The following is a 15,394-nucleotide window of genomic DNA, read 5'->3' on the forward strand; positions in this document are numbered from 1 at the left end:
TCTCTTTATTGATGAAGAATGTGGCGAGTGTCATTTAGCCATCTCCACACTGTAAACTGAACTGCATGTCCGAGCAAGTTCAGGTAAAGGATTTACATCACCAGAATACAAAATTGTGGCTCTATATTAAATCAATACCTTGCCCAGAAGCATAAGCTATATCAGGTGTTACTTTACAGTCAATAAGTGTTGTTAATAACACCCGTGTTATCCTTTGACTGGTGTGAGACATGAAGAAAAAAAAAACAGGTTCATCACTACTCAAAAATATATTTTTAGCATGTGTCCAAGTAGCTTGTCCTACTCCCACAAGCGAGGCTGTTCTGTATTTGATTCCACTCTCCTGCACACAATAACCACAGCAGACTGTCACAATAAGCTTTTCTTTTTCCCTCAATAAACTGAAGCAAGCGGCACAAACTGTCTGAGCAATATGGCAACATTTCCAATAAATCTTTCAGTGTGGTCAGAACTTTGTAAAAAAACCTGTATATATTCTATGAAGGACAGAATGTATTATGCAGTTGTTTTTTTCATCACTTCTCGGAATATTATAGCTACTGTTCTTTTGTTTAAACTACCACAACAACAACTCTATTCCACGGCTACCTTTCAGTATAAACCTGCTTACAGGACTTGTTAGGTGAATTATATTACCATCCTAATTTTGATCAATGCGTCTTATTTCTACAGACCTTTGTGTTTTTGCTTTAACTAGTGCCTTTTCTAAAATACTCTTCCGTGTATGATTAATGTTAGTTTGTGCTCTTTTATAATGAGATATCTGTTCCTGCAAGAAATATTGCACAAGCCCCAAACCAAAGTAATGATCATAGTAAATAACCATCTAGGCCCCATAAAAACTGCTAAAACTCAGGCAATGGAGGAGTTTGGGGAGGCCATGGAGAAGGACTTTCAGTTGGCCTCAAGGAGGTTCTGGCAAACCATCCGACGGCTCAGGAAGGGAAAGCAGGGCTTACCCCAGGCTGTTCTCAGCAGGGGGGGAACTGCTGACCCGGACAGGGGACATTGTCGGGCAGTGGAAAGAGCACTTTGAGGAACTCCTAAACCTGACCAACATGTCCTCTGCAGAGGAGGCAGCGCCTGAAGATCTAGGGGGAGGCTCACCCATATCCCTGGCAGAGGCCGCTGAGGTAGTCAAAAAGCTCCTTGGTGGCAAGGCGCCGGGGTGGATGAGATCCGCCCTGAGATGCTGAAAGCGCTGGACATAGTTGGGCTGTCGTGGCTGACACGCCTCTTCAATGTCGCATGGGGGTCGGGATCAGTGCCCATGGACTGGCAGACCGGGGTGGTGGTTCCCATTTTCAAAAAGGGGGACCGGAGAGTGTGCTCGAATTACCGGGGTATCACACTACTCAGCCTCCCGGGGAAGGCTTATGCCAGGGTGGTGGAAAGGAGGCTCCGACTGTTTGTCGAACCTCAGATACAAGAGGAGCAATGCGGATTCTGTCCCGGCTGTGGAACAGTGGACCAGCTCTTTACCCTCGCAAGACTACTGGAGGGGTTCTGGAAGTTTGCCCAACCAGTCTACATGTGCTTTGTGGACTTGGAGAAGGCTTTCGACCGGGTCCCTCTGGGGTTCTTGTGGGGGGTGCTGCGGGAGTATGGGGTGCCGGACCCATTACAACGGGCGATCCGGTCTCTGTACGACTGCAGTAGGAGCTGTGTCCGCATTCTCGGCAATAAGTCAGACACGTTCCCGGTGGGTGTTGGCCTCCGCCAGGGCTGCCCTTTGTCTCCGGTCCTGTTCGTGACTTTCATGGACAGGATATCTAGGCGCAGCCTGGGGGTGGAGAACATCAGGTTCGGGGGTCTCGGGATCGCCTCTCCGCTGTTTGCAGATGATGTGGTCCTGTTAGCCTCCTCGGATCGTGACCTCCAGCATTCACTGGGGCGGTTTGCAGCCGAGTGTGAAGCGGCGGGGATGAGAGTTAGCACCTCCAAATCTGAGGCCATGGTGCTCTGCCGGAAACCGGTGGATTGCTCCCTCCAGGTGGGGACGGAGTGCCTACCTCAAGCGAAGGAGTTCAAGTATATTGGGGTCTTGTTCACAAGTGAGGGTAAGATGGAGCGGGAGATCGACAGACGGATTGGTGCGGCTGCAGCAGTAAAGCAGGCGCTGCACCAGACCGTCTTGGTGAAGAGGGAGCTGAGCCGGAAGGCAAAGCTCTCAATTTACCACTCGGTCTACGTTCCTACCCTCACCTATGGTCACGAACTCTAGGTCGTGACCGAAAGGACAAGGTCGCGGTTACAAGCGGCCGAAATGAGCTTCCTCCGTAGGGTGGCCGGGCTCAGCCTTAGAGATAGGGTAAGGAGCTCGGTCATCAGGAGGGAGCTTGGAGTCGAGCCGCTACTCCTTCACGTCGAAAGGAGTAGCTGAGGTGGTTCGGGCATCTTATTAGGATGCCTCCTGGACGCCTCCCACTGGAGGTTTTCCAGGCACGTCCAACTGGGAAGAGACCCCGGGGAAGACCCAGAACACGCTGGAGGGATTACATCTCCCAGCTGGCCTGGGAACGCCTCGGGATCCCCCAGAATGAGCTGGAACATGTTGCCGGTGAGAGGGAAGTCTGGGTCAGCCTGCTTGGCCTGTTGCCACCGCGACCCGACCCTGGATAAGCGGAGGAAAATGGATGGATGGATGGATGGCCCCATAAAAGTTGCTTTTGAAAAAGTAAAACATGAATTAATCACACAAATGCTGACTGACAGCAGCATGTATGGGCCCTGTGGGTTTACATGGCATTTAGATTTAATGTCAGCTCGAATGTGCTCAGAATTTTCAGGGCATTGTCTCATGTCTCTAGTTTTTGTAATGTTATAACTGATGTCAGAAACTTCAGAAGATTTTTTTTGTTCACATTTTCACTAAACAATACTGTTACCAGCTATGGCTGACTATATATAGCAAACTCTCAATCTCCATTTCGGCTCAGGATTTGAAAGGCTTTTCAACACTGTATCAACATTGGCTTCTGTCAGAGTTTGCAAGACATCAAAGCCAAAGATTCAGACATCTGAAAGATGAAATGCTGCTTTTACTCAGGGAATCACTGAGCAAAGAATACTTCACATAGGCTCAAAGTGAGGAGGATAAAACAGGTGTGTTGTCTTCTGCAATGTCACAACGATGGAAGCTTTTGTGGAAAAGAAAAAAACAAAACATAAAAGGATGATGCGATGGTCAGAGATGACGTCTGATCACCAAAAGGCTCCAGGTTTCATCACAGCAAACAGGGTTTAAAGGAACAGTGTAGAAATGCAATATAATATTATTAAGAAAGTTTTCTGTTGTGTTTAGTCACCTGAGAAGGAGAATCGTTGTGTTTTAATTACCATAGAATGAGCCGTTTGTATCTACATACCAGAAAGGGCCATTCGTGTTCTCACTTCCGCAGCCTTAGTTCTCCTTCACGCTTGGCACGCAGGAGAAGTTTCAGTTGTTTACAATCTGCAACCTCACTGCTAGTTGCCTCAAGATGCTACAAACTAGACCTTCCCAGAGAAAGATGAGAAATACACTGAGCCCCAATCCACTCATCACCACACTGTGTAGATGTAATATAATAGATAAACACAACACATAATCACTGTCAAAGTAATTCGAAAAGGTATGAGCAGAAAAAGTTTCCATATCAGAAGAGCAGGCTTTCTTAAACAAGTTAAATGCTGCTTGACGATAAAATGACCAACAGTTGTGAGGCCGTTGATTAGTTGAAGTCTCTGCTTCGTCTCCGTAGCATGTATTTGTTTCATTTTAAAGCCACACAGTTGCATCCCCCCTGGGTTGTAACGTCACAAAGGCCAACATAATATTTGATTAAAATTCAGAGCTGCTTCATTAAGTGGGCTTTTGTTCGAAAAGCCAATGTTGCAGTCAAAAACAGCCTCTCATTAGCTCATCTTAATAGAATGTCGAGGCCCTTAGTCAGTCTCGATATGAGCTGTGATTGTAGTGCCAAATGAAAAGAGCACTTATTGATCAATAATGAATGTTTCATTATGAAAATTAGATAAAGTAACTCACTCATTTCTGTAATGAATCACAATGTAACAGTGGGACTGTTGTTTAAAGGTCTTTCTTCATCAAAGTAATTATGTTGGTAATAAAGGTGCCCTGTGGAGCTTTATTGTGGTTACTCACCAAAATGCATTCGTTAACTAGCTTCCCTGCCCTTGTTGGCAAATTGTTGCGTTTCTTGGTGCATTACCGTCACATGGGACCCGCACAATTACCCATTTTCAAACCTCTTCTTGTACTGCTCCAATCAAATGCTATGCAGTATGAAATTTGCCATTTTGTGTCATATAAACTCCATTGTAAACATGACCAGGAATGGATCAAATCAGGAACATTTCTGGATTAAGCTTAATGTGTGAAAGGGGCTTAAGTGCAAAACCTGGTCTCTTTAAGTCAATCTTTGCAAACACCCGCTGTTTATTTGTTCCAAACTGAATTCCTTTTTTGAGCTAAACCGTAATGCCGGTGGTGCAGTTCGCTGGTGTGACACTGATCTTTACAGGTTAATCCTGTATCCAGGTTAATCCCTCATTGAAGAATGAGGAAAGACATACAGGGTCAACTTTTTCCATTTCAAGCCCATTGTGCAGTGAAATTGAAATGAACATCAAAGACTTAAGGTGGATGATGTGTTTCCTGAGAATTGATTCATCCAACCGTTTGTTGCAGTGTAGCATTCATAAAGGCCTTCTCCTGCAGCGATTTGCATGTAATAGAACAGAGCATGGAGAAGATAAGGCTTTTCCAAGATAAGGTTGGAAATGCATTGGCTATCAAAGATGTAAGTGCTCTCACTCGCCTCTGCCAGAAAGGAGTTATTCCTTTCTCCTTCACTGTGAGTTACATTCAGTATGGCCCATGTCTGCTGCAGAGCATTGAGCATTTGCTAAGATAGCCCTCTGCCCCAAAACAAACTTTACATGTTTATGTGACTAAAAGCTGCATGTATCACCTGTTTGCCCCTGAGAAAACCAGAATTCTTCACTGAATCCTAGAAAACCGGACAATCATGATAAGAAATGGTTATTGCAAATGGTGCATCCTCCGTAGTAACACTCCTAGCCCCTGACGCATACAGTTGCACTGCTGATGTTCTGTCCTACCAACTACCTAATTATATTAACTTGGCATCCCAGGTAGTTCCTGATTAGATGTTTAGAATGAAAACAAGTAGAGGATCCAGGTCATAATACAGTGCTGATATCTTGTTTAGGATGCTTCTAGGAGCAATGTAGGTCAGACCTGTTGTTTGAGATCATACTTTATTTCTGTACTCTTTTGATAGATCTGAAGTGGGCTCATTTAGGACATTCACAACAACGTGTCCCAGCCCACGGAGGAGCGTGAAGCCTTGCTCCACCTTGTTTAAGTCACTGACAGATGGTGGAAAGGTTTGGGGTTGTTATCAGAAAGAAATGAAATGAATTATTTCTCTAAGTCCTGTGTGTGTGTGTTTGCAGGCATTTCATGTCTATCTCTTTGAGTTTGACTTCAAATAGTGTGCAGGCTACATCACAATGTTCCCACAGTCTCTCCCCCTCCTCCTCCCTTTGTATCACTGTGGCATTTGATCTCTGAACCGCAATGACGGCATCAATTTTTCAAATATTGGTTTCATTGAGCATCAATCGTTTTGTGCTATTTAACTTGTGTCTATCATCACAATGATATCATGAGTCACAAATGAATCTGCCTTTTGAAGGCAAAGTTCAAAGTGACTCAGTGAAAGTCTGATAATTTCACTTTCATGGTTAATCAAACCGTGGAATTACATTGATGGTTTTCTTCCCCTCTAATTCCACTGCTGACTGAAAATGATATAAACTAAATATAATATTTCAATGCATTGGGTGGCAGTGACTAATTGCAAAAAGCTAGATTTCCCGTGTGTGGTGTCTTAAGTGTCTTAACCATGCATGGCTTTCATAAATGTAGGTTACTTCCAGACAAAACAATTTTGAAGACTAAGGAATGGATTGTAAAAACCACCCCAAAAAATATTAAAACTTTCTGTCTTTTTATGATGCAATTGAAAGTTGGCTTAAACCCTCCCCTCACTGATTGTCCAATCGTAGCTTAGCAATCGTAACGAAGCACAGCAGGTCCAACACCAAAAACACATGAGCAAAAGTGTATCGAATGGGATAAACGGTGTTTGCCTGCTCCAACGTAAGTTGCAAACATTATCTACCTAATTACCTACGATAGGAGGATTACATTTCAGCTCAATTAGCACATAATTGCCGAAATACATACCATACATTCGGTTTGTGGGTTTCCATGTTACTTTGTTTTTGAAGGCCACATTCATGACTAGAGTGTTCACTGTGTAGTATTTCCCCATTCTGTTTAAGTCAATCCTGGCTGGTATCACAGTTTAGGCTAGTGTTAGCAGCTCTGTCTTGCTAGCATCCAAACAAGGTTATGTAAGAACAAAACAAGTCTGTATGGTCTGATGAATTGTTGGATTTGAAGAACACTACTTCTCTCCTGTTTATTTCTCAGTTGTATCTTACCAACTTCAAGCTGTTGTGAGCTTTTCAGACCTTTCCTGTCTGTTGCCTCAGTGCTTGTTGGCACATACTTGATCATTTGGTGAAGGGTTCTAGTAAACCTCAGCTTCTTTCCAGTGACTGGTGTGACTCATATTCCTATCAACTTTGATAATTCCTTTTGAAGTGCAGTCAATAATAAACCTTCCATTGTATTTCTGTTGTCTTGTGTAAACGTGATGTTTGTGTCCACTGTACTTCCTGGCTTGACTAGGTGTGATTTGTGTCATATTATATCAAAATACCTCCATAACGTGTGAATACTGTTTTTCACACCTGAGGTTTTTAGTCCTGTTTCAACAGGAAACCATCTCATGAGAGCTTTAATGAGTCTAATAAGTCTTGCGTGACATCAATGTCTAAACAACAACCCACTAAGGATTAAATGGAACCAATCTGGCAATCTGTTTTTGTCTGATTTAGTACGCAAACATGACAGCGAATCCTCATGGACACTAAATTCTAATTAGCTTTTCAGTGATTGAATCTGGATAACAAAGACAACACATAAGAGGCAGGTCAGCAGGTGAGCAACTCCCATTGGGATAGCAAGCAGACATTTATTTTTCAAGTTCAATGACTGACAGATCAGTCTCGCATCATGCAGCTTTTGGCTCAAAGCTCCTTTCAGTACGCGACTGCAACAACAGGCTTGTTCAAAGAACATAAAAAACATCACTCCTAAATCTGAGGTGAGTTATAGGCTGTAGAAAAATCTGAGAAATGTGAGCATTAACATTAATAACTTATTAAGCGGAACCAGTTGTGAACACATTGAACCATCCATATTTTAAGACAATAACATATACTTGTTAGCAAACAGTTGCTTATTTACACATCCAGCAGTTACTGAGCACCATTTTCATTCATTTTGAGTTGGGTTTCTGTCCACTTGATGAATGTAAGTCATCTTTTTTTTGCTCTTTTTTACAACTCCTGAGGGAAATATCTGGCTTTTTAGCTGCTAAATGCCCCATGTTGTTCCCCAGTTAACTCTGTTAGTCTGCTGTTTGGTGCAGCAGGTTTTTAGAGCTTAAAATTACGCCATGAGAGCGGTGGGAGTGAACCAAAACCGTAAACTGGCGGGACAGCTAAACAAAACGAAACTCGCCGTAAAGCTGAGAGGAGCTGCAGATTCAAGAGATAATTCTCTCTAGGTTCATGACCACGAGTGACCCATTTCACATGTTCACATTATTTTCACATTGTCATTTGATACAATTGATAAAATATTGATTCTAACTACTTTAAATGCACAAAACTCTTCTGTAACTGTATTATACTTTTGTCTCTGTGCACTTATTAAAGCAAACAGTTTTTAACATATTTCAACACATTTTTCACATGATATGTCTGCTGTGGTGCTGTGCTGTCTGAAACTTTGTGTGTGTACTTCTCTTTTTGTCTCTCGTGATACTGTTTGATTTCTATATAAAACAGTCGCTGTACTGCATTGGATTGCATCAGAAAATCATCATTTCGTCAACATAACAAATGCTGCTTCCATCAGAACAAGACTAACCGAATCCATAAAAATAACCTTTTTAATGCAATTTTTCATGCAGCATAGGGATCCATTTCATAGCAGTTTCCATCATAGCATTCATTAATTAAACTGTATAACAAGTCATTACTGCCAATACAAAAGTCAATACTATGTCCAGGGAGCTATCATAACATGATCAAATAAGAACTCGTATTTAAAAGGAGATGTGCTTCAAAGACATCAGGAAATAGAGTCCAAGTAGCCATGACAACATTATTAAATCCTACAAGATGAAAAACCAGCACATCAGAAGAGGAAAAAGGAAGGGTGGACGAACAAGCCATCTTGTCAATCAATAGCGTACTCACTTCTGAATTCATTCGAGGCTTCTGGTTTCATAGAGGCAAATTGGTCGCAGCTTATCACAAACTGGAGCACCATGAGCAAAACTCATGCAGGCACAGCTAGAACATGCAAACTCCCTTATCTTTGTTTCCCACCAATGGACCAATGTCCAAAAAGCAGAGTTAATTAGAGACAATCAGAGTTTTATATCTCTCAATTCGGTCAGTGTTTGAAACTGGAGTGTCCTTTATCCAAACACATATGCATGGGAAGCTTATCAATTGGTGCCAGGAGTGCTGTCTTTTTATCACCGCTGATGGAGTGCATAATTCAATCAACTGTGCTTTGTGGGATTAGCGTTTCACATCCAAATCTGTAAGAGACCTCCTGTCTCCTTTTTAAAGTTCTGCTGCTCGCAGATCGCCTAATTGTAAAACGCTAAACATGAATGCACAGTGAGTGACAGAGAGAGGGCAGGGTTTCACTACTGTGGGTTTGATCACAGGCTGCATGAAAATAGGTAATTTAGTGTGCAATAAATGCGTAACTATGATGCGCTCTCAACATGTGATGCAGTAAAAAATGCGAGAGAGACCGTTTATAGTGGGCTGGTAAAAGCATAGATGGGATTTGTTGTTCTTTCCGTACTTATGTTATGTTGTTTATGTATTTTATTTAGTTGACATAGTTTTTTGAAGCCGAATCATATTGTTTTTCCGAAACCTAACTATGCGGTTTTGTTGCCTAGACCTAACCACATATGTTTCACGGTAATGAGGTGGTGTTAAGTGATACGCAAAAAACTGTTTTACAACTTTAACCCCATGTTATATAAATTACCTGAAAAAGTGGCATATAAATGACACATAAAAAGCCAAAAATGCGTAGGCGGAAATATCTATTTATATGTCTTCTCATGAGATCGGGTTGGACCTAGGTATCTGTACCAAATTTCCTGGCAATCCATTTGACACTTGTTGAGACATATAAATAAAGTCAACCTCATGGTATTGCTTCCAGAGTTATTTCACATGATCGTTGGAGTTATTTCTTTGAATTTCACCATGAGCACTGAATCTGAATGTTTCATACAACTGCCTGGAATGAATGTAGGACTTAAGGAAACTGTAATAACGAAATCATTATGTCCATTTAATATGGAATTATTCATCCATTCCACAAGATCCTTGGTAATGAAAAAGGTGAATACCTTCTTGCAGGTCACACTAGAGTCTGATTAGCGGTCTAATGAGTATTGTTATTATCGCTGTGGTTGATATATTACTCAAGGAAAATTCCTCTTTATCTTAAATTTGAGCAAGAGCAAGATTTTCAGGTGTATTCATTTTTAACCCCAACAAAGTTAACTTATGTTGCTTACACATTAACTTCCACCATATATGTACGATAGTAATACATTTGACAGAGTAGCAGAGGCTTTGTGAAATGGCTGGCTCATAAAGATGAAACGACAGTTACCTGAGACACAGCAGCACAGTGACTTAAGGATTAGTTCCTGGCTGAAGTTGAAAGTCACCATAAAGCACCAGGGTTTGAAGAAAATTGATGGATAGTTGGAAAATGACGAGACTGCCTGGGCAGGGTAAAGGGTTTTTACAGCAGTTTGGTTGGACCACCTCAAACGCTGCATCAAAGTCTCACAAGGATTGAAGTGGAAGCTGAGTTGCTTCTGTACTGTCCTGGAAGTAGCACACCTTGAGTTGAAAGATAAACTCTGTGGTGTGTGGCATTGGTTTATGCTCCATACCGATCCCTGTACAAATAAACATCAGAATAAATGTTTGCTACTGCATTATACCTCCATTCGTCATAAAGCAACAGAACATTCATCTCGCCTTTGTGTTGCTGTAGGCGAGGTGAATGTCATTCTGTGAATCACAACGGAGTGAGAGGGACATTTCGACTACCTCAAATTATACTTCAAAAAAGATGTTTGGTTTTGATGGAAAAATGATGGGTTGTAATCGCTGACTTTGTCTGTCTTGTATTCTTTTCCAGGAGATAATAACGGGTGGCCCAATCTTTTCGACAACTATTTTGGAATGCCCAGCTATAACACTGGGACCAAGTCCGATGTGTGCTGTAAGTACTGCCCTGTTTCTAAACTGCATTATTAAAAGATTGGTCAATTTGGTACTCCTGAAAATAACTTTTACCTGTCACTGCTCTGGCAGTGATATAACTGTCCTTGATTTTTTTTTCCTTTCTTTTTGTTGTCATCGCTGCTGTGTTACAGATTGTTTTCTTATTAAAGGAACTCGTGGGCAGCGCAAGAGCCTACAGCGGTCTGGCTTTTATCACCAGCTGCTGTTGAGCTTCAGCACGGGTGCCTAATCACATACAGTTTGTGGGTGGGAAGCCGGTGAGGGATCGTGTCATAGTGACTTGGTTTGGTTGGTTTCCTTTGTGGAGATGGGATGGGGGCCGGTTGGCGACAACTTGAACTTCAGGATGCATTATGCTCTCATCATGGAGCTTCAGATAAAAAGTAACAACAAAACGCAACAAAAAAAGAATTAATTACAGCTACTTTGAAGGACTGTGATAATGTTTAGGAAAGAGGTGCTAACTAAAGGTAAAACTTCTTTAAGCAGCCTAGTCGGGATAGGGTCTAAGAGACAAGTAGAAGGTTTAGACGTAGAAATTGTTGAAGTCAATTGGTCAACGTCGATGGGAGAAAAGCCATCACAATATATATCAGGGTTTACAACTGTTTCTAAGGTTCCTATAGTTGAGGATTGATCGGTACTGGTTGAGGGCAGGAGATTATTAATCTTGTTTGTAATAGTTATAATCTTATCATTAAAGAAGGTCATGAAGTCACTACTACTGAGGTCTGTCAGCCTGGCTACAGTGCTGAAGAGAAACCTGGGGTTCCTATTTGTCTTTATTATTTTTCTCTGGCATTACGGCGGGCCTTCGTTTATGTTTCAAGACTATATCACCAAACTATCCGAGATTCTTACAAATTGGTGGAACGCCATATCCTTTCAAGTTGTGGTGATGTTTGCAACATGGAGCGAACTTCCTTGGTTTTATTATCTTCTCTTTCAGAGGGGCAATAGAGTCTAGTGTCATTCACAGTGAGTCTGAAGCACTATCAACAAGATATGTGTTCTGCAGTTCCCCCATTGTTGATCCATGTTCATCTTTGTCTGTAAGGAGATGGTTTTCTTTGTTTTATTAGATGGCAAATTGGGTTTATTTGAAAGTAAGCATACCTGGAGCAAAGAGTTGTGCAAATAATGGTTTTATTCAGCAAATATCTAATTATCAAAAATACCTTTCCTTTCGTGTGGACCTGCTCAGGATATTCCGATCATTTTTTTTTTATTTTTTTATTTTTTTATTTACTGGCCTCAGTAAGTAGTTACTCTGTTACATCCAGTTCGCTGGGAGGGGAGCTAAACATGACTTGTCTCAAATGTGTAATAATCTCCGCAAAGGAAAATAAGTTTGCCTATCAAATTGAAGCATTCGGTTAATACGTATGTGCCCTCAAAGATAATTTGCATTCATTGGATTCAGGAATGCCTGGTTAGATAATCTTATCTGCTCCATTTCATCGCATATCCATACTGGGATTTAATGAAAGATAATCAAAGCTGTCTTAAACCAGGAATACTCAATATGCAATATTGAGAAACCTGGTTGTTTTATCAACTATTTCCAACCTGTGTTTGTGTTTGTCCTGCAAGTCTCTTACTGAATTCTGCTTTTATTGTTTTCTCTGCTACTTTAATCTCAGGACTTCTTCCAGCAGGACAAAGTTGGCATTGAGCCAAACCGCTCAAGTCTCGACACTTTGACGGTGCATGACCAGTTGATTGAAGTGTCCTCTGATGTCCCATCTCTCTCCCCTCCATTTCTCCAGTGCTGGGTGTCATTCCTGAGCTCTGCCAGTGCCGAGACCTGGAGCTGGACTGTGACGGCACAGAGCTTCAAGACATCCCAGTGGTGGCAATGAATGTCACCATGATGTGAGTTTTTGTGGCATCTTAAAGCTCAATTCATCCTCAGAAAGCCTCCATTCCTGGCTGTGACTGCCACAGCATGTGAGAAGCCGGATTTACTTGAAGCCAGAATTACTGATGAATCTCTGGTGATAGTGACTAATGCAAACCCCTCACATTCAGCTGATGAGTAATGTACGTCATTGAAAGACTTATGAGAGCCAGCCTCACACACTTGGTTTCTTACATCTGGAGAAGTTTATATTTCAAGATTTCATTAATTTGGGACAATGGTACAAAATACTATTTCACATGTAGACAAGGACATGTAACCCTGTAGTTATTACAGTTTGTCGATGTTTGATGGAAGTACAATAGCCTGTTTCAGACTTTATGGGGCAATTTGGGCTGTTTTTATGTGGCCTGGAATATCAAAGCAATTACCAGGCAGATTGGCCTGTCCTCATTATCTCTTACAAGTGCTTTGTCATTGGCACGGAATCATTTGCTTTATGGCATATTTGGGTGGCATAGTATTTTGCATTTTTTCTCCCTTCTGAACCTCACTGCCTAGAAATGGTCAAAGAGCCCGTCTCTCATTGTGAGTTTAAAGCGCAGCTGACCAAAGCAAGAGACTTTTGTCATCCATGTGAATTTTGTTTTAGAACAAAAGAGCACTAGAGTTCAGACTCCCACCAGTGACTGGTAATCTATCTGTTTATTTGTTACTTTCACAAGCAACTTGACTCTTCCTCATTGTGCGAAATACCCGGTGGCAATCGGGGGTCCCGCCTTCCCCGTGTTGTTAGTGAATGGGTGAATGCTGTCTATTGTTGTAAAGTGCTCTGAGTGGTCACTAAGTGCAATTTGAATGCTGTCTGTTCACTCGAGGCCGATGTAAAAATCATTAATCACAGGACATTTATTCTTGCAAGAAGGAACAGAGTTGAAAGACATACAGAGTACATGGATCAAGGCTGCTCAAGGGTCTGCCTCTGAGTCTTTGTCATATATACTGCTAAACACAAGCAGTGTGGTGGTACAGGGTCATTTACGATAAGCTTGTCACACATGGATAACATACACACATATTGCTTTTCACACAGCGCCATCTTCACAAACCTTGAACAACACTTCAACAGTTTGTTCTAGCACAAAGATCATATTATGAAATCAGCAAGTCTTAGTAGCAAATCAGTTTTTTAGGACTATTTGTTGGACAAAGCAAGACATTTGAAGATGTCACCAGTTCAAGGTGACGTCTTCAAATGTCTTGCTTTGTCCAACAAATAGTCCGAACCCCAAAGATATTCAGTTCACATTAGAGGAAATCAAAATCTTCACATTTGAGAAGCTGGAAAAAGCAAATATTCGGTCCTTTTGCTTTGAAAAAAAACTACTTGATCATTGAAATAGTTGCAGTTTAATTTTCTGTCAATCAACTTATCAACTAATCATTGCCTATCTAATGCTAATGATCAAATCTCTGAAACGCGCACTTCCTCATGAACTAGTGAAATTCATCAGGCTGAATCAAGGGATTTATGACAAGTCTGTGCAGTTTAGAGAGTTTGGTTAACGAGCAAACCTCACGGAAAAATCAGTACGAGAAATTTAGGATAAGAGTACTTTTAATGTTCTTGCATGAGGCCCGACATGCTTTGATAAGGGAAGTGGAAAACTTGTACTTATTAAGGTCAATCTCCACTTATATAACAACTTGATGAGAGAAGCTTTTGGCACAGCATGTGAGCATGGACAGAAATATACCAAAAGGTTAAAGTAATTTACATTCACTCTGCCTTATACAGTGTAACCCAGGTCATACAGAATCACGTAGTACAATCACAACACCAGGGAGGAGACACAACAATGTCAGACACTCCCAAAGTAAAAGCATGCCAAGGGTGAAGGACTTTAAAAAGGCCTCTTACGTTATTTACCATGAAAGCATAAGTGTTTTTGTTTGTTAACCAATACTCCTCCGAGTACTTTAAGTGATGCCACAGAAATGGACCTTGGCCAAGAAATACAATGTTAGAGAACGGTGAGCCCAAGGAGACGGTGTTAACAGTGAGAAAATCCTACATTGCCCCGAAACTGTCCTCTTCCAAGTGTTTGACGTGGCAGTGTGTGAAGGGTTGAGCCTTTAATCAGCCTTTAATCCGTTAAAAGCTTTGGAATCAACAGATAAATCCACTGGTTCATCAGCTGAATCACTTTGAGATGATAAAATGGTATTAAGAACACCAGGAGGCCATATTTTGCCGTGTTAATCGATTTTCTGGTAAATGACTCTGGGCAATTTAGTTTTTATTTCTTTGCTGTGTTATCTAAATGTGAGAATATATTTAAAGTTTTGAAATATTATATATCTGACTGACTTATTTAATTGTCAGTCAGTATGGACATATGCTCATTTTCAGGTTCATACTTGTATTTTGTGTTTTGCTAGAACATGTTTACATGCTTTAATGTCAATAAGAAATGCTCTGTTTTAGCGCCTGTCTCTTTAAGCCAAGTCTTCTCTGATTGGCTTGTGAGAAATGATGATATGATGCACCTTTGCAAAGGTAGTTCTCAAGCCGAGGGTGGAGCTGCTCAGATGGTGGCAGATATATTCTGAGCCTGTATGGAAGGGGCTTGTTGAATCACACGTTTTCGGATCTAGGCAGTCCCAAAACTGACCGGGTTGTTACAGTTACACATTTCGTGGGTTAAAAGAAACAAGATACCCGAATGTCTGTGTACAGCCACTGATGAATGTGAGTTTTACATGATGTGTTATAAAAGGGGGCTACTTTTGGATTTACAAGGGCTTGTCTTTTGCGACTAGGTTAATGGAAATGTGATCCACAGGCTCAAAAGCCCCATTTGTTAGAAATTTGAATAATTCAAACCTGAATGTTAGAATTATAACCTTGACAGAGGAGGAGCTGATCAGCTGTTCAAATGCAACAGTACTGAATCATGATCATGGTTGTTTGCAGTG

At 41.4% G+C, this 15,394-nt stretch overlaps 1 protein-coding gene across 4 annotated transcripts in view; it reads left to right on the forward strand.

Moving 5' to 3' along the window:
- Positions 1–15,394, forward strand: part of rxfp1 (relaxin family peptide receptor 1) — a 44,902-nt gene that overhangs the window by 14,553 nt on the left and 14,955 nt on the right. For all 4 annotated transcript variants that reach the window (XM_031866970.1, XM_031866973.1, XM_031866972.1 and 1 more), the window contains 2 exons: positions 10,448–10,531; positions 12,324–12,429. In XM_031866970.1, coding sequence (XP_031722830.1) covers positions 10,448–10,531; positions 12,324–12,429 — 190 coding nt within the window. The remainder of the gene's footprint in view (positions 1–10,447; positions 10,532–12,323; positions 12,430–15,394) is intronic.

This window comes from Anarrhichthys ocellatus, unplaced genomic scaffold (assembly GCF_004355925.1).
Source record: "Anarrhichthys ocellatus isolate YVR2014 unplaced genomic scaffold, GSC_Weel_1.0 scaffold37, whole genome shotgun sequence".
NCBI lineage: Eukaryota > Metazoa > Chordata > Actinopteri > Perciformes > Anarhichadidae > Anarrhichthys > Anarrhichthys ocellatus.